Source organism: Gracilinanus agilis, chromosome 2, assembly GCF_016433145.1.
Source record: "Gracilinanus agilis isolate LMUSP501 chromosome 2, AgileGrace, whole genome shotgun sequence".
NCBI lineage: Eukaryota > Metazoa > Chordata > Mammalia > Didelphimorphia > Didelphidae > Gracilinanus > Gracilinanus agilis.
In genome coordinates, this window is record NC_058131.1 from 91,307,747 (window position 1) to 91,326,573 (window position 18,827).

At 33.2% G+C, this 18,827-nt stretch overlaps 1 protein-coding gene across 1 annotated transcript in view; it reads right to left on the reverse strand.

Annotated features, from left to right (window-relative positions):
• Positions 1-18,827, reverse strand: part of LRPPRC (leucine rich pentatricopeptide repeat containing) — a 124,198-nt gene that overhangs the window by 9,044 nt on the left and 96,327 nt on the right. The window contains exons 29-34 of the mRNA XM_044663282.1: positions 18,066-18,180; positions 13,549-13,675; positions 6,365-6,453; positions 2,509-2,713; positions 711-850; positions 511-626 (exon numbers count right to left, since the gene is read on the reverse strand). Coding sequence (XP_044519217.1) covers positions 511-626; positions 711-850; positions 2,509-2,713; positions 6,365-6,453; positions 13,549-13,675; positions 18,066-18,180 — 792 coding nt within the window. The remainder of the gene's footprint in view (positions 1-510; positions 627-710; positions 851-2,508; positions 2,714-6,364; positions 6,454-13,548; positions 13,676-18,065; positions 18,181-18,827) is intronic.

The following is an 18,827-nucleotide window of genomic DNA, read 5'->3' on the forward strand; positions in this document are numbered from 1 at the left end:
TTGCTAATTTAACTGAGACTCTGGGCCACAGAGACCCACATTTGTCATTTAATGTGTCTGTGACACACAAGTGAATAGAAAGCAAAGTCAAGTCTTAATAAACCTGGAATAAAGCAGGGAGAATGTTGGTTGGATTCAAGAGAGAGGCTTTCCGTGAAAAAGCAAACATTTCCCACTTTTTGTTTGTAAACATTAATAAAATTAAGGTAAGAAATAAAAAAAGGACTGTAATTTAATGTGAAAGGATTTTATCATACTGAGCAAATGCCCCAAAGCAATGACTTCACAAAGGATTTCGTAAAAATGCTAGTCTTCCTTTCTCATTCTGGGACCCTGCTCACTTTCCAATGGCTGGACTCTTCTTTCTTTTCCCAAATGAGGCCCATTTTAACCCCTGCCCCAGGACTCCAGCTTCTGGAGCCGACCCATGCTATGGGCTCAACTATCCACCCCCTCCTTTCCTGAGGATGGTCTACGAGCAGAACCACTTCCCGTCTGGTATGCTGTTACCTGCAGAAGAGCTCTCGCATCGTCCACCCTGCCCAAACGGATGTACTCAAGAAACAGATCCGTGACGGGTCGGTACTGTCCAAACTGATGGGCCAATCGCTCCACCATGATACTCACTGAAACACAGACAGGGAAAAGGTCTCATTAAGAGTCCTCACAGCCATTTACAAATTTAGCTACATACAACATGATTAACTCACATTTCTCAATGGCTGGTTCCAGCTGCAATTCAATTATTTTCCTCAACAAATAGGAAATACTTGACTGTTGCTTATCAGAGCTCAGAAACCCAGAAGTAAATAGAGACTCCAGATAGTTAACTGCAGCATCAACGTTATTGCTGTGAAGGAAAATTTTGCTGACTTAGTTTGTAACATCAAACAGTGACTTTACACCCCCCAAACTACTATTACATGTTGGAGGGTAAAAATGGTAGAAAACTGGGGGGGTCAGGGTGGGGTGTCGTCTTTGTTGCTGAATGGATAAACAGTGATAAATACAATTAAATTTCTTTTGAGAAGAGAGCTGATCTCTATAACATGTAAGTTAATAAAGGTGTGATAGATACCTTTAAAAACAGTGCTTTGCAAGTAGAAATAGCAATGTGAATAAAAATGCTAATGTAAATAATTAAGACAATTCAAAAATTTTGAATAATTATATATGAAATTTATGTATATGAGGCATATTTATATAAGTTATATGTTTTAATTTTCCGTCTCTTTGGAAGCTTTATCTTTGACAGTGACAAAATTACAAGGATGCATGTTATAGCATGAAAAGAATAACTCACAATGATTTAAAGATCCTCAAAACATCAAGACTTGCACATCCAGAAGTCAATAAAAGTTTGACTTTATATACCATCCAGTATAATTAAAATGAGAATGATATTTTCCCTTTATATGTAAGTGAAGATGAATTATAAAACATTTTTAAAATTCTTAGTGGCTTAAAATTCAGTTAGCTCAATACATATTTTGCCAAAAAGGATTTATAAAAAAATGAAAATTTATGTTAAATTGCATAAATATATTTAACAAATTATGGTAAGACAAAGAGGAAAAAAGAAATGTATTTTAAAATGGATGTGAAAACATGGACCATGTAATCTTTAAATTGGCCCAGAATAGTAAATACCCAGTTCATCTTTTTGTTGGTCCTAGGATCTATCACAACCAGTTATTCGTACTCTCTTAAGTGGCTCTATAGATTACATGAAGTATTAGAGTGTTGCATATGATGGGACCTGAAAGAAAAATATTTTCAATCTCTCCAATAAAGGAGAAAAAAAAAATACCAGTTCAAGGGGAGGAAGTGAGAGAGAGGGAGAAAAGTAAAAAAGGAGAGGGAGATGAAGAGACAGGAGACAGGGGTGGGGGGGGGAGGAGGAGGGAGGGAAAGACAAAGACTGAAAGAGTTATTTATTTAGGTCTGTATTTACTCTTACGATACAAATCATATTCTACCACATTACATAAAAAGTGGATACGATATTAGAAGCTAATTATTTAAAGGACATCATATCCTAATTTTAATAACCACTGAAAATTTATTTAATTTCAAAATGAAACATAATTAAAAACAAACAAAAACATGAATTCAGTATGCCTTAAGTGATTCTAAGTACCTAATGCATTTTCCTCAGGATCATTTTCAAGAGCTATTATATAGAGCAAAGAACTGAGTACCAGAATTCTTCAATTTTAGAACACATTTTAATTGACTAAAGTGAATGAATTTTGTTTTTAATATATGTATGAATGAGAGGATCTAAGAAGTATATCCCCAAACTTGTACATTTGGTTGTCACTTTATAGAGGAAGTAAATGGAGAAAGTACACCAGTGCTCAACTCATCACTGCTTATAAGGCATCTCATGTAATTCACAAGTTGCTAGTATCGATTAATTAAAAAAAAAAAAGGATTAAATTTAAGTTATAGTGAGGGTAGTAATTTCCAATAATAGAAGAGGGACTGCTTTTTGGAAATACTTACTTCTTTATGTCAGCAAGGGCACTGTTATTGATAAAAACCATGTTTGAAAGAGGAATTGGATTTTGAACATCCTGTAGCATCTTTTCAATGACTTGTATAGTCTCTTTATCACCCTTTAAAGCCAGAGCTTGAATCAGGCGAGTAACTGAGAGTGGAGAAGGTACCTGATCAGAATCCAAGGTTGTCTTTAATGTAGTGAAAGCATCTAAGAGGGAAAAAAAAGGTAAATGGAGAACAAAGTGTATTAACTCAATTGCTACAAACCAAAAACAATTATGGACTCCTCAAAGCTTGCCTATAATATGAAACTTTTAAAAACCTTGAAAAACATACTGATTCATTGTGATAAAATTTATATTACTGACAAGAAAGAAATACAAGCTAGCTTTTTCTTTTAAATTTTTAACCCCAAATGGTTGACTAAAATAATGCTTTAGAGGGCAGCTGGGTAGCTCAGTGGATTGAGAACCAGGCCTACAGACAGGAGGTCCTAGGCTCAACTCTGGCCTCAGACACTTCCCAGCTGTGTAACCCTGGGCAAGTCACTTGACCCCCATTGCCTAGCCCTTACCACTCTTCTGCCTTGGAGCCAATACACAGTATTGACTCCAAGACAGAAGGTAAAGGTTTTAAAAAAATAATAATAAAATAAAATAATGCTTTAACTCAAAAGTAAAAATTATGAATTAAATTCCAAGTTTGTTGTCAAGGAAAGAAACATAAATAATATAGAAAACCCCAAAATCCAATAGTCATTTATTGAAGCCTCTTTTGTAACGAAGGCCAAAAATGTGGCATTTACCAAAGCTCCAAAGAATCACGGATTTCAGAGCCAGCAGGGCTCTTATATAATACTTAATTGTATACCCTCACTTTGCAGGTGAGGAAACAGGGCCTGAAAGGTTAAGTAATAACCTCTTGTGGGCAAAGAGTAATTGTTCTGAACAGAGCCAGAATTTGAACTCAGGTCTTTTGACTTTACATTCAAATTCTTCCAATCTTAGTATTTCCTATAAACTCTCATTCCACTAAATTCTTAAAGAAATCATTATTAATTATGGTACTATTAGTACTCATAAAAGTAGCAGCCAAAGGAGCATGCTGAAACTATTTTTCAATTTAAACGGATTTCTGTGTCTACTAATTAGTAAAAAGCACTTTATTTAGAAAAAAAATAAAATTATGGACAACTTATCATCAAAGTGAACAAATTAGGCTAAAACTTTTTCCTTTGCTTTTGATGTAGCTTTGTAAGCTTATTTTGAATTGCTTATGCTGAAACATAATTGTATTAAAGAGAATGCTAAGGCATGATGAATTTAGGATCCTATTACCCATTATTAGACCCCACAAATATATAAATTAAGATTTTCCTCATTAAAGTTATACTGTTCATTTGAAGTTCTGTCTATTCTTCCAAAATGCACAAAAACTGTGGCACTAGGAAGAAACTAGGAATATCATTGGAACGCAGCTCCTTGCAATGACAGACCTCATGCATGATCTAGGAAGCAGCAATTTACACTGTAATTTCAGGAACTTTTGGAAAAAGGTCTCTCAAAACTATTCTTTCTTTCCCAGCAAAGTCTCCTATTACTCCTGGAAATAACATTGTTATCTGACGAGATGTTAAATTATTATTGAGCATTAAAAATTTTCTCTAACTCAATGATCAAATTGTTTGACCAAATGAGTCAGAGTCCTTAGCTAAGAAGGCAAAAGTGATTTCATATATTTTAGTAGTTGGGGAATGAGTACACAACATTTAGCACAAGGTTCATAGAAGACCTGACAGAGGAAATGACAAAAGAGATCCAAAAAGGGATGTGGGCAGTTGATAGCTAATGGCAGCAAAGATGCCATATGGCAAACCTGAAGGCAGGGACAGCCAATGAGTGTAAGACAATGTAGCGAGAGGGAAAAGAGGACTGTTACCTAATTTGAGCCAGCTTTGTACCATGATTTCTTTGTATCCACATCTATTTCATGAATAATAATAAAATCTAAAAATGGAACCAATAGAAAGCACCAATTATCAGCTCAACCTTATGCCATAATATTAGCCAGAGGTGACGAGAAAAATGAAGCATAAAAAAGTACATCAGTGAAAGACGTGGGTCCTGACCTCAAGGAGCTTATAGTTGATAGTGAGGGAGAAGACAATGATGCATGATACAATGGCAAATAGGAGACAGCATATAATTAATGGCCAACCATATACTAATTAAAGATAAAGACAGGAGGCAGCTAAAACAACATATCCATGTTCAGATTCTGTATAAAAACCTGCCCAAAGCTCAAGTATCCTAGTTTTTCATCTTCATGCCAGAAGAAGTAGTCATCTAGTATGTACCAAAAATGAACTTGTCTACAAAAGTTTTGCTTTTTTCATGCATTAAAATATTTAACATTCCAGGAAAATCATCTACTTTCCAGAAAGTTAAACTTTTTTCATGTCTTTTATACCTTGTCTACTTTTAAACATAAAATGAAAAAAAAAAAAAAAAAGATTTTTTTTCCATTGTAACTTTTCTCACTTAAAACCATTGAGTATATGATATTCCTTATTTTTGACAGGAATGAAAAAAAAAAAAAAAAGATGATAGCCATCCTGGACTGCCCTGACTAAGGAAGCAGAAGATTAGAAATGGGTGATTCTAAGGGGGGAGGACTCTTAAGGGCATCCAATGGCAGGATGGTAACATTGAACCACTTCAAAAATTTTCATCTCTCTAAACAAATTTGGGATTTAATTAAAGGACAAATGAAATTCCAGCACACCTTTCTGTAATCACAGGAATGAAGTCTCAAACAGCTCGTTTACTAAGTTGCCATCCCCCTCCCCCAATCAGCACTACAGTTGGGTTGTCTTTGTATTTCAGACCAGGGTCTGAAGCCACCTTATAAAAATTCATAGGTAAAAGTATTTTAATACTACTAAAGGAGAATATAACAATGCATAAAACAGTTAATGGGATAATAGAATAAATTTTCACCCAACCTTGGAGATCTCTAACTTAAGTAACCAATCACAGCTTTGCCAAATTGGCAAACACTGTGGAGGAGAGGAAGGAAAAAAAAGGGAAAATGTTAAGAGATCCTTAACTTGAAAAATATTTTCTCTTGAAAACTACTCTTATCAATTTTAAATCAAAACTCATTGTAAAAACAGAAAATGTCACTACCACTACCATAAAAAGCAGATACCATCTTGATTTGATACAAGTTTAATATCCCAACCAGCATTTCTGAGATTCCTTAATAATACTGATTTAAAAAATGCTAAACCCTGAGACAAGCACTCTAACATTTTATCACTGTTGGTATTGTGAACTATTAAAAAAGTATTAGATTAAGTTTTAAAAATCAATATTATAATCATTTAGTGCACAATCATGCACATTTAACACTCAATTTAACTCATTTGATATCTCACACAACCAACACAATATGCAAGAAACAACTGCTGAGAATTGTTTCAGATGCTCTAAAGTATGTTAATTTCCAAAGCAAAATGACTTGTGCTGTGAATTTTAACGCACTTGAAAGCCTGTACTTTCTCTCGTTCTGGAGTACAAATTTTGCATGTCTGAAGAGCTGTGATTCATCTTAAGAAAACCCATCTTGTGTTAAATGGAATGGAAACTGGACTAAGTGGTCAAATGACAAGTACATTCATATTCAAGCTGTATTATAAATGCATGTACAGTAATTTACGTCTCTCAGCTACCACAAAAGGCTCTTGATAAGCAGGTAATTTGCTAAATGGACTCCTTTATCCAAGTATTCGAAGGGCGTTACAAGAAAAATCTGCAGAGGCATTAATGTGACGTAAAGGTCAAGCATTGTGACATACCTTTCAAATAATCCCGCCTAACTTGCGTTATGATGAGAAGGCTGCTGGCAGCATCGTTCAGTGTGAAGCCCTTGATGTGGGTCTCAGCACTAAAAGAAGCAGACATTTAGAAAGGAATTACTGACATGCTTCTGATACGATAATAAATGGTTGAGCACCAAGGTGAAATTATAAAAACTACTGTTCGTATGTTAAAAATATTGCTGCAAAATATCGACCTGGAGACAGCTTTTGTGTTATCCTGTCAATGGTTATAGAAGGATAATTTTTTTTTGCATTCTGACAGATGACAAAGTTGGAAATGAGCAACAAAAGAAACAAAGTACAAGATTTTTTTTAAACAATCGGTTCAGATTCTTGAATGCTGACATATTAGATGACTAAAATAACTGCATGCCCTGCATTGTTCTGCTGTATCCTAAGCTGGATACTTTTTCCTCTTTTTATTTTACGTTCACCATAATTATAAAATGTAAAACTATTCTTTCTGCAATAAAATTGAAACATTTATTTTCAGCACTGTATATTTTAAATATAAACTAAAGCATATTATGAACTAACACCATATCATTTGGTTGATTAATTTTCAAATTTCTGTCATGTAGATGATGCATACAGTTTTTAAGCTGAATATGCTGTAGTACTAATGCCTTCATCACATCAAAATGGAAATGACATATCAATTTTGTGTTATCCTTAAGGTAAAAAACTTTTCTAACTCAAGAGTAAAGAAATGTTTGATCACTTAAAACCCACTTGCTTTTAAAAAGACTAAACTTTATACTTTTAAGTATACTATTTCTAATAAAATTTAAACAGCCTTAATACCCAGGGATAACTTTACAAGGTTCATTTTCAGATTAGAAAATCTCCATAGGCCAAAAAAAGCAAAAGCAATTGTTGCCATTTGCCATATCAAAAATCAAGATAAAACTCACTGATGGATGTTCTTGTGACAAACAATTGAGCAGCCTATGAACTTGAATTTCTAAGCTGAGCGGATTGCAGGGAAAGCAAGGTCATTGCTAAATTATTCTCATCAATCCCAAGAAAATCCTCCAAAGACACCACAACATGACTATCCTCTCAGTCACTTTCAGCCTCTGAGGTTCACCAATGCAGTCAATGACTGCAGGATTTTCTTACTCCCCCAACCAATCCTCTTAATCTCTCCCAAAGCACCCATTGCTCAGTTTGACTTTTTTCCCCTTTGTCCCATCTGTCAAAGCCTTTAAGTCAAGTCAACAACTCGAGGATAGGACCATAAATTGCATATAGTAAAGGATTTACTTTCCCCAATCTTTATCGTGATTAAATATTAGTCACTACTATAAAAGCTTATTTCTCATTCCAATGCAAAAAAAAAAAAATCTTACTCTATGTACAGTATACTTACCTAAAAGGAAGCAAGATTACAAAGAATCAGAGATTCGGTTTAGCTAAGACATCACTGAGATACAAGTTTTTTCCAGTCTCAAAAACTAGAGAGTAAATTTTTTTTTTAACTCTTCCTAATTCACCATCCCTAAATTCTTCCCCAGACTCTAAAAGCTAAGGCTTTGGCACCAAATTCATAGTATGAATTTATTTTTTATATTTGAGGCAAAAGCTCTTTATATGTTTTATACTGGTTATACAGCCTAAATAAACACCAAATAATAGCACTCACAAATATTTTAATGTGGCACCATGAAAAAAAACCATTCATTTCTGTGTACATAAAGTGTTGAAAATGATTTACTAGTGATCCAAGTTTGGTATTTTTGGGGGCTAATCTTTTCAGTTTTAGCAGTGAGACTAAAGAAATTATCATTCCTTAATATTCACCCATCTACAAAAAATAATGAAAATAGAAAATGGAATGAAAAAAGAATATTTGGGGTATTTTCTCTTGACTTAGCAAATGTTGAAGACTATGCATTTCTTGTGATAGAAATCGGCCAGTGGGCTGTACTTAGATAACATACCACAGTCAATGGGAGAATTACATGATCTAAATATTTATGTGAACTGGCCCTATATCTAGGATCTATGACCACTGGTTATAACTAGTTTGAATTTATATACTGGTTATAACTAGTTTGCTTCACCTTCATCAACCTAGTGCTAGATCTGGAAAGGATCTTTGGAAGATCACCTAATCCAAGTACTTTGTGTATTTTGCACAATTTGCTCTAGGCTTATTTTTGTTTTTTAAATAACATGAGTAAATATTAGGATTTACTACATGCTCTATCATGTTAGCATTTCCTCTTGTGAATTTCTTAATACCCGTTTAAAAGGATGCATACCATAAAACAATGCCTTTAATACAGTTCCTTCAAAACCTGGGAAAACTGTATGAACTGAAACAATAAGCAGTAAATGTGAAATAAAAGTGTAACACAGAAACAGGATAAGTGTGCAAAATCAGGAGACCTACTTACACAATGACTACAATAATGTAAAGGAAAACATCTTTGAAAGGAGTCAAGAATTCTGAGTAATGAATGCAATGACCATTCACGATTCTAGAAAGACTGAGGATGAAGCATGCTTCATAACATAACATAAACTATATTGTGAATAAAAGACTTCTATTTTATGGATTGTGAATAATTGTGCCATGGCTGACATTCAGGGCTAGACTGTGCTGTCTATGGGACTGTGGCATAACAAAAAATATATTTTCAGGCACAACCATTATAATATAGCAAGGGAAAGTAAAAGCAACATAAGAAGAAAAGCATAATCAAAGTAACATTGGAAAAAACACATAAGAAGATGAGAAGTATGAAAGGGGCCAAAGGCAAGAAGGGCAATGATGGTAAAGTCATATTAAATTTAATACCTATTTTGAAAACAATATCTATGTAAGAGATTGATAATTTCATGTACAATCTCCATTTTGGGGGTCTTTTGTATTTTGCAAATTATCTTGTTTGCTATTTATTTTCTAGCTCATAAAAAAACAATAATTTTTTTTTCAAAAAATGTTAAACATTTCAAGAAGAAATGGAAGAGGATTTTAAAAAGGGAGAAAATTCAACAATTAAGAATATGTTGTCAAAGAACATTTCTTTTATAAAACAAATAGGAAAACTATTCATAAAACTACTGGGAAAATTAAATGCAGTTTTAAAAATAAAAATTGCCAGGCTATGACATACTAGTACTATTAAGTACTGAAAATATAAAAACAAAAGTAGAGAGACGTGATAGAGGCAGGAAAAAATAACTTGGAACATTCAAAGGGAAAAAGCTTTATTAATAAAGGGTGAATACATTATCGCATAACAGTAAAAACCCTAAATTATAATATTCTTTTGTGAGTATAATCTCAACTTTTTATCAAACTTCTCATTTTATCAATTTTGTTCTTTGCTGCTTTAAATTTCATAATTATTTCCCCATGCTTAATTTAAGTTAGCAGAGAAATTCTGATTTTGGAGAATAAAAGGTATATTTGCATAACAACTGGAACTTTGGCCAAAAGCAAAACAAAACATTCTCTATCCTACATATTCAGAAGGGTATGACTGGGCTGTAACCAGCAATTCTAACAAGGAAAAATAAAAAGAAAGTTGGCTTCATTTACATTATTGAAAGGCAGCTGTTACTATTATTGCTGGGGCTCTATTACGAGGCTAGAAGGGTTAAATAACCTTGTGAAAAAAAATTAAAAGAACTATCACTAGAGGTCAACAGTAGCTAAAGCATGTTAAAAGATAGCAAAAGTGTAGTAAAAACAAAGATTGAGTTTTTAATTCATAAGAAAAAATCATTGCTCTTAAGGTTGAACAAATGACATTAAATAGGTAATTATAATGACAGACTGCTATTTTATGGATTGTGAATAATTGTGCCATGGCTGACATTCAGGGCTAGACTGTGCCGTCTATGGGACTGTGGCATCCTGTCACTTGTCTGAAAGAGGTCATTTTGGTCAAACCATGTTAGAATAAAGTTACTTCGTTATCAAACTTTTACAGTCTACATTTCTTTTTTTTTTACTTGATCTAATCCAATTCCTTGATTTGAGAGATGGAAATTGGAGGTAAAACAATTTGTCCAAGGTTGCAGAACTCATAAATAAAGAGAAGCAAGATTCTTTCTTAACAAGTTTTTTTTTAAACTTAGATTAAACCTAGGTCTATGATGGAATTGACACATCATCGTTATTTCCTCTAGTGCAATAGAAAAAAAAAAAAAAAAAACAGGAAAGAGAAGGGTTCATAGGAAAGAGGAAGAATATAGTGGTTGCTCCTGGGCTGCTGTGAGAGATGCTCCATGAGGATGAAAGACAGTAAGGTGTAGGAAGATAGAGGAGGAGAATGAAGCTCCAGGGATTGTACTCATTAAACTACCTTACAGATAGCAGAGCCAACTATATGGGATATGTAAGAGACCAACTCCTCTTCCCCTTTTGGTCCTTTTTCACAACAGATCTACAGTAACATCATTGGAAAAAGGAGCCAGGAAATACGACTCTTTCAAGAAATTACAACAGGGAAAAGATGAAGAAAAGTCTTTAAAAGGGAACAAGTATTTATATAGTGCCTATTATGTGCAAGGTACTGTACTTTCAATGTACTGTATAATTAGTATCTCACTGGATCCTCACACCATATCTGGGAGATAGAATATATTATCCCATTTTATACATAAGGAAACCGAGGCACACAGCTAACTAATTAAATATGAAAGGCTGGGTTTTAGCTTGAGTTTCCCCAACTCTAGGCCCAGCACTTTATCTATGGCACCACCAACTACCATGGAATCCAATAGAACGTCATTAACATAGCTGGAAAAGGATCACTGCACATTTCTCAGTCTTTTTCTACTACATTTTCCAATGGGTATTGCTTCCCATTTTTTTCTACTTCTTAAGACAAATTCATCTTTATTATCCCCAGAAACAAGGTCTAAAATGAGAATAAGCAAGTTTTTTAAAATTTAAATTATTTTGGAAAAAATGATAAAAGATGTCTTTCTTTATTAAAAAACCTTTCTGAGCCACTGTTTTTCCTTCAGCCTTGTGAGTTAAGGAAAACATATCTAAATTTGCATTTAAATTTATGTCTCAAATGTACGTTTAAGATTCCTATTTTGTTTGTATTGGTATCATGTTCTATATATAATGAGCTATCCAAATTCCTATGAAATCTATACATAAAAACCTCCTCAGGACTTATATAATACTGAACCAAAATGCTGCAGGGAAATGACATCTGGATTTAGATTAAGAGGATCTGAGTTCAAATTCTGGATCAATGACTTACTGTATGATTTGGGGTAAATCACTAAACCTCACAGGGTGTTAGTATCTTGTCTGTAAAATTAGGGGAGAGTTATGTGTGTGTGTTGAACTAGATAACTTACTGAGATTCATTCATCTACAGAAATAGAAAAATTAAAATAAGATAAATGTATCATAAGAGGAAACAAAGTTTTCTCTAAGTATTTTAACATATATAGTAGCAATTTTTCATTTCTTATTTATGTACATGTTGCCTCCTCCCTTCAATAGAGCACAAACTCCTTCAGAGCAGCAACTACTTGAGTCTTTGTTATCTCCAGTGCCTAGTACAGTATAAAATATACTAGAGATTAATAAAGGCCTGTCGACTAACTTCAATCATCTATATAGGTCCTAAAATGGAAAAGGAGATAATAAATAACAGCAAACGTATAATTTCGGTAAGCAAAGAGAATAGACCGTCTACTCTTTTTTTCTAACTACCTAATGACCACCACAGTTTACTTTGGAGTCCTCACTCCAGTTAGAGGCCAGTCTTTAGGGATAAATGGTGTGAAGCTCTGGCTTACACATCTTGAAATCATGTTCTTGGCCATATGAGGGGCTTTGATCACCTAAATTTATACAAAAGGAAAAAAGGGATTGTTGTTCTCCTAAACCAAAAAGAGGAATATGGTAAAAATGACTTCAATTTCAAAAGACTAAATTTTGATTTCTGAAAATAAATAACAAAATATCAAAGGTCAACTAGGGAAATGTTGATTATTATTACAAGTGCTCTACTTCATCTTATACCCAAAGTAGCAAAAATAAGACAAGAGAGAAATATCCCAAAGTGGAAGGTAGGTAATAATCCATGATTCAGAGTCATATATCATTATAGGAAGAATGTTGGTATTAAAAAGGTGAGCTATAGAAAAATGACAAAAGACAGATTTAGTTAGTGTTGAAAGGTTTTAAGAATATTAATACAGGAGGAAGCTAGAGAGCCAGGAGGTCCTGGGTTCAAAAAACTTTGGCCTCAGACAAGTCTTAGCTGTGTGACCCTGGGCTAACTCACCTAACCTCCAATGCCCAGCCCTTACCACTCTTCTGCCTTAGAACCAATACGTAATACTGATTCCAAAATGGAAGGTAAGGGATAAAAAAGAAATTAATGCAGATGCATGTACTATTAGTAAACACTTTGGAACTGTGTGAAAAGTCAATGAATTGTTCATACCCTTTGAACCAGTGACCTCATAAATAGGCATAAATTTGAAAGTATTCAAAGACAGAAAGGACCCATATAACAAAATATTTGTGATAACATATTTTTTGGGTTGATACTTTTAAAATTTGTAACAAGGTTGAAATCCATAAACTCAAAGTGGTTGGGTAAATTATGGTCTATAAATGTAATAAAATGCTATTTTGTCATAAGAAGCAATAAATATAATGATTTCAAAGTAATCTGTAGGAACTCAGAGCAGGGAGAAGTGGAATCACAAAAAGGAGAATAATTCAGAAACATAAACAAAAATAGCATAAAAAAGTGGCCAGATTCAGATCAAATTCTGGATCCAGAATAGATGATTAGATTTACTTTCCTTTTTCTCAATAGCCTGCTTGCTAGTTGACTCTGGGTATAGAATAGTGCATGGATACTCATAAATGGTTTTTGGTTGACTTTCTTTAACTATTTTTCCTTGTTACAAAAGCAAGGCTCCACACAAAGTGCTACATAAGGAAATAAATATGAGGAAGAAATAAGAACCATTCTAAAACTTCAATTAAAAAAACGGGAATCAGTCATGTACATGAATCTAATTAAGCAGTAATCCATTATACAGTCTGTAACTAAAATAATGTGTTAGGAAAGTTAGAGATTTTCTTGGACTCAATTGCTGATATTAAAAAAGTAAGAAGAATATGTGGAAACAAAGAGTAATAATAATATACTTACACTTCTTTCACATTCAAGGCTTCTTTAAGACTACCATTAGCCAATAATAATTTTATGAGTGAGGAATAAATGAGTGAAGAAAACACAACATTCTTTTTCTGTGCCTCCAGGAAAATAGCATATGCATCTAAAAAGAAATAACAAACAAGGAAAAAAACACCCATAAATGCAATTTCAAATAAGTGATAAAAAAGGTTTACAGATTTCACCAAAAAGAAAAAAAAATGAGCAAATCCTTTTCATTCTTCTAATCTTCTGGGATAAAGTGCATTTTTTAAAACTATAGGCTGGGCCAAATGGATGTATTTCAATTAGATTTCTTTTTTAAAAAAAATCATTCTCCCTGGATTTTATAACTTAGTAAATTATAAATCCATTCCCGTATAAAAATAATCCATCAAATTTAGGCCCATCACTAAGAAGAGCCAATGTTTCAAAAACCTCGTTAATATTTATTAAACTTCACTCACAGATATATGATCTAGTCTGAGTGAAGCAAAAGAACCATTTTGAAGCTCTCTTTAATCTATAGGTGGGTGGTTACAATAGTCGGAATTGCAGCACAACAGTATTAATGTGAATGTAGCCTACAATTCTGGAATTGGGAGATCAAATTATTTGGCTACGACAGGACTTATACAAAAACATACAATTTTCAAATATACTGATATCTAACAAGTAAACTAAGCAACATTTGTTTGACTGATTAACAGTTTTATTTCACTCGTTCACAATAACTGTCAGTGAATGAAAAGATGTTACCCAAAGAGAAGTAACTACACTTTTCAGTCACTTACTTTTCTCAAATAAAATTGCCTCGCTGTAAACATCCAATTGAGACTATAATCCACTCTCTACTGTATACAAACACTTCACAATAAAGATGGTGCACAACTGATCTGTCATGTATGGCCTTCAACAGACACAAAGCTCTTGTTATCAAATAAAGCAGCACACACAAACTCAGAGCTAAACACCAATGTTTATAAGAATAATCTAAGCCGATTTGGAGAATTCCTAAGAGATTATATATGTGCAAGCTTCGTAAGGGAAATATCATTAAATAAGTTCAAAACAGCAATCAAGATGAGGTTCACATTTTTGCCCAGAAAGAGAAAGTGAGGCACCTCCTCAAAAGGTCTTTCATGTCCTCTTTACTGGAAAGAAGACAGTACGTACAAGGTAGTAAAATCAGCTACAAAAACAAAACAAACATTTACAACTTGTAAATTCAAAGAGAGAAAACATTGCTAAATGAAAACTTATAATTGGCAAGTGTGAAAACTAAGTTTGAACATTTTACTGAAGCATCTGGGAATGAACATTAGCAATCTATGTATGTCTCTGGGTTGTGTTAAAAAAGGCAGCCATATTTTCCTATATCATATATGCATTAATGTTCAATGAACAAACCTAATATTCACAAAATACTAAGTATGTATATTATTAAATTATGGAAGGAAAATTATGTTTGTGAAAAATAATGTATATTTTACAGCATCTAAGAATGGGTTGAAGACGACCTCCAAAAAAAGGTGAAAAGAAGATATATTTCAATCATTTGACTGAGAGAAATTTGCATGAGGCTACAGTAATACTTAAATTTAATTAAATTGAAATAAAAGTGCTTCTTAAAATTAAAGCAGTTATTACATCACATAATTACTGAGGTACATTATTAAATTCATTTTTTATTCTACAAATTAAAAATCCCAAGAAATACCTTAATTTACTAATTGTTTCCTCACAACTATAAAAGCTACTGCTGTTACTTGTTACTTAGACCTCTATTTGCCATGGGATATCACAAGCAAATACGTTTATAAAATAGCAGGTTTCAAACAAAGTATTACAAAACTGTAGACTATATCTTTTACATCACTGCATAGTATTCCTCTGTAAATAAAATAACTTTAAATTTAATACCTAAGACATTTGATAATTCCCACAAAAATTCAGTCCAGTTGTATTTATACAAGAAAAATATAAGATAATTGAATTGATGACTTGAATAATTAATAAGATTGTCATTATTTGCTACCTTGTAAAACTTTAAGTACAAGAGATAAAAGTTGGGTTGTAAATTGCGAAATATCAATTTTTTTTGAAAAAAGAAATCATCATGTTTGTACTAAATGTATTTTTCAAAGACTACTGCTGGGGCAGCTAGGAGGCACAGTGGATAGAGCACCAAGCCTAGAGACAGGAAGACCTGGGTTAAATTCTGGCCTCAGATATTTCCTAGATGTTGTGACCCTGGGCAAGCACTTAACACCATTTGCCTAGCCCGTGCCCTTCTATCTTAGAGCTGTTACTAAGACAGAAAGAATTTTTTTTAAAAGATTGCATAAATACAGTATGTAAATTATTTCAAGATATAAATTACCCCTCCCAAAATTTTATTTCACTTTGCAAAACAATTATATTTGGTACAAAAATGTTTGATCTTCATGCTATATATGTAAAGCAACTATTGACTGAGAAAGCTAAGCTAGGCAAATGAGCTTAAAAAAATTAACTCTTATTATCTACCACTTTGCCTATTAAAATGGAGTTTCAAATATCACATGATTATTAAATTAGCTGAGGGTGGGATAACAAGGATTTAAAATTTTTTGATATAAAATAAGCTTCCCAGAATATTACACTCCATTGTAGTCATATCAAACTTATACCAGGTTGTTTACATAGACCTGACAATTTAATTTTTTTATATTTAGTTTTAACAAGACACATTTCACAATAGCTATCAAGCTAACTGGTCAAAGTATATGAAGGAACATTTCTTAAAAGAACTAAAAAGTATTAATAATCATATGAAAAACTGCTCTGAATCAAAGGTACAAGAAATGTACATAAAAACTAAGATTTGGCAAATTGGCAAAATTGACAAAAGATGGAATCAATTATGAAGGTGCTGAGGAAGAAAATAAGGATATTCATAAACAACTGGCCAAACAATGGTTTAATAATTTTTGGAAAGTGATTAGGAGTTATGGGAAAAGAAGTGGCTAAAATAATAATACCTTTTCACCCAGAGATTCTACTAAAAGGACATTAGCCCGAGAAGGTCAAAAGTTATAAATAAAGAAGAGTAAAGTAAGTAGAAGAATAATTCAGACAATAATGAAATTAAGGGAAAGGAGAAAATATGTAAATTTTAAAATGACATTATAATGATCAAGTTTGGCTCCAAATAAGAGATGAGAAAACATACCTCTCACAATAGTGAGAGATGATGTGCATGGAACAATTTCAGTTTTACTAGATTCCTTCCCAATTTCCCCTCCCTGTCCTTTTTCTTTTAAACAAAGAATGGTTCATGGGAAGGGGAATGATAAATTCACGAATGAAGCTGATATAAAATAAATAAATGGGGAAAAAAGGAAACGGGCTTTAAAGATCTGATCTATAAGTTCACAAGTTCCTATTTACCATTAATTCATCACTTTCCATATCCAATTAATGCATTCTTCTTTTTCATTAAAGCCTTGCTGATTTTTACCAATATTGCCTCCTTCTATCTATTTACATAGATATCACTTTAGTATGTTAGAACCATATCGTCTTTTGTCTAGAACACTGTAAGTCTCCTAACTGTTCTTCCTGAAAACAGATTCTCAACTCTACAATCCATCCTTCATACAACCAACAAATTAATAAAATTCCTTTATACTTCTATCATTTGTTTTCTGACTCCTACTTTAATGGCAATATCTCTTGAGGTTGGGCTTCAGTCTTTGCCTCAACTGACTTCTTGGGGGAACTGAACTGGTACCAGTTCACTTTGATGGCAGTTCACTTTGCTAAAGACCCAGTAGGTCCACACACTTTCTGGCATTTAGTTATCTCTGTTCCTCAGTTCTCTGGCTAAATATTGTAAGAGTACAGAATGCCTCCTCTTTGCCCTCCTCTGAATTGCATCGATTCCACAAGGCTTCATACAGAGCTGTCTAGTCTTCTGTCTTTACCATTGGAATTCTATTGTTCTTCTAACTTAAAACCAACCTAAATTTCAACCCATAGCTTCTAACTCTTTTCTGAATTCGAGATCATTAATAATTTAAATTAAATTAAATTAAATTAAAGCAATGTATTTTCAATGATATATTTCATAGCAACTAAAATTCACTAGGTCTAAAAGTGAGCCATCTTCACACCTACAAAACAGGGTACCCTGCATGCCATTCTTGTTTCAGCTCAAGGTGTGTTTTTTTGGTCACTTCAATGTAATAATTCACTCTTTTTGCTCCTTTAAACACCTAGCCAGAGAGTCTTCACGAAGCCCCAAAAGATCACTAATGGGTATGTAGATCTGATGTCAAGAATCTGTTCCTTAATATGTAGCAAGTTATATAATGAGGTTAGGAGAGCCAAACAAACTGGGAAGAAAGGTGGGAGCCAACTGCAAGAGCAAAAGAAATGATAATACTGCTAAGATTTGAGGTCTTAGAGTTGATATTTTATGCAAAGATTTAAAAGCATTGCTATGTAACTGAATAAAGGAATTTGTTTACCTTCACTTTTCTTCTTCTGGCATGCATCCAGCAGATCTTTCTTTAAGAACGTATCTACGGGTGGAGGTAGCGTGGTGTGGTGGTGATCAGCTTCAACTGAGTCTTCATACCACAACTTAAAAACAAAGTAACTGAGTTTTTATTTCTTAAAATCATATGTACCCTATACCAAGATAAATTCAAAATAACTTAAATATAGGGAATGAAATCATGAATAAATTAGGTGAACATAGAATAGCATACCTGTCAAATCTGTGGGAAAGGAAAGAATTTAAGACCAAACAAGAAACAGAGAATATTGCAAAATGTAAAATGAATGATTTTGATTTCAACAAATTAAAAGTTTTTGTACAAACAAAAGCAATGTAACCAAAATTAGAAGAAAAGCAACAAACTGGGAAAAAAATCTTTATAACAAAACTGGGACAAAGGTTTAATTTCCCCAAATATATAGGAATTAAGTCAAATTTACAAAAATAAAAAAATCAAGCCATTCCTCAAGGCACATGAATAGGCAGTTTTCACATGAAGAAAGAAAAACTATCAATAATCATGTGAGAAAGTGTTCTAAATCCCTCCTGATTAGAGAAATGCAAAAAAAACAACAACTCTGAGGTACCACCTAACACCTAGAAGACTGGCCAATATGGCAGCAAAGGAAAGTGATAAATGTTGGAGGGGATGTGGCAAAATTGGGACACGGATACATTGCTGGTGTTGTGAATCGATCCAACCATTCTGGAGGATAATTTGGAACTATAC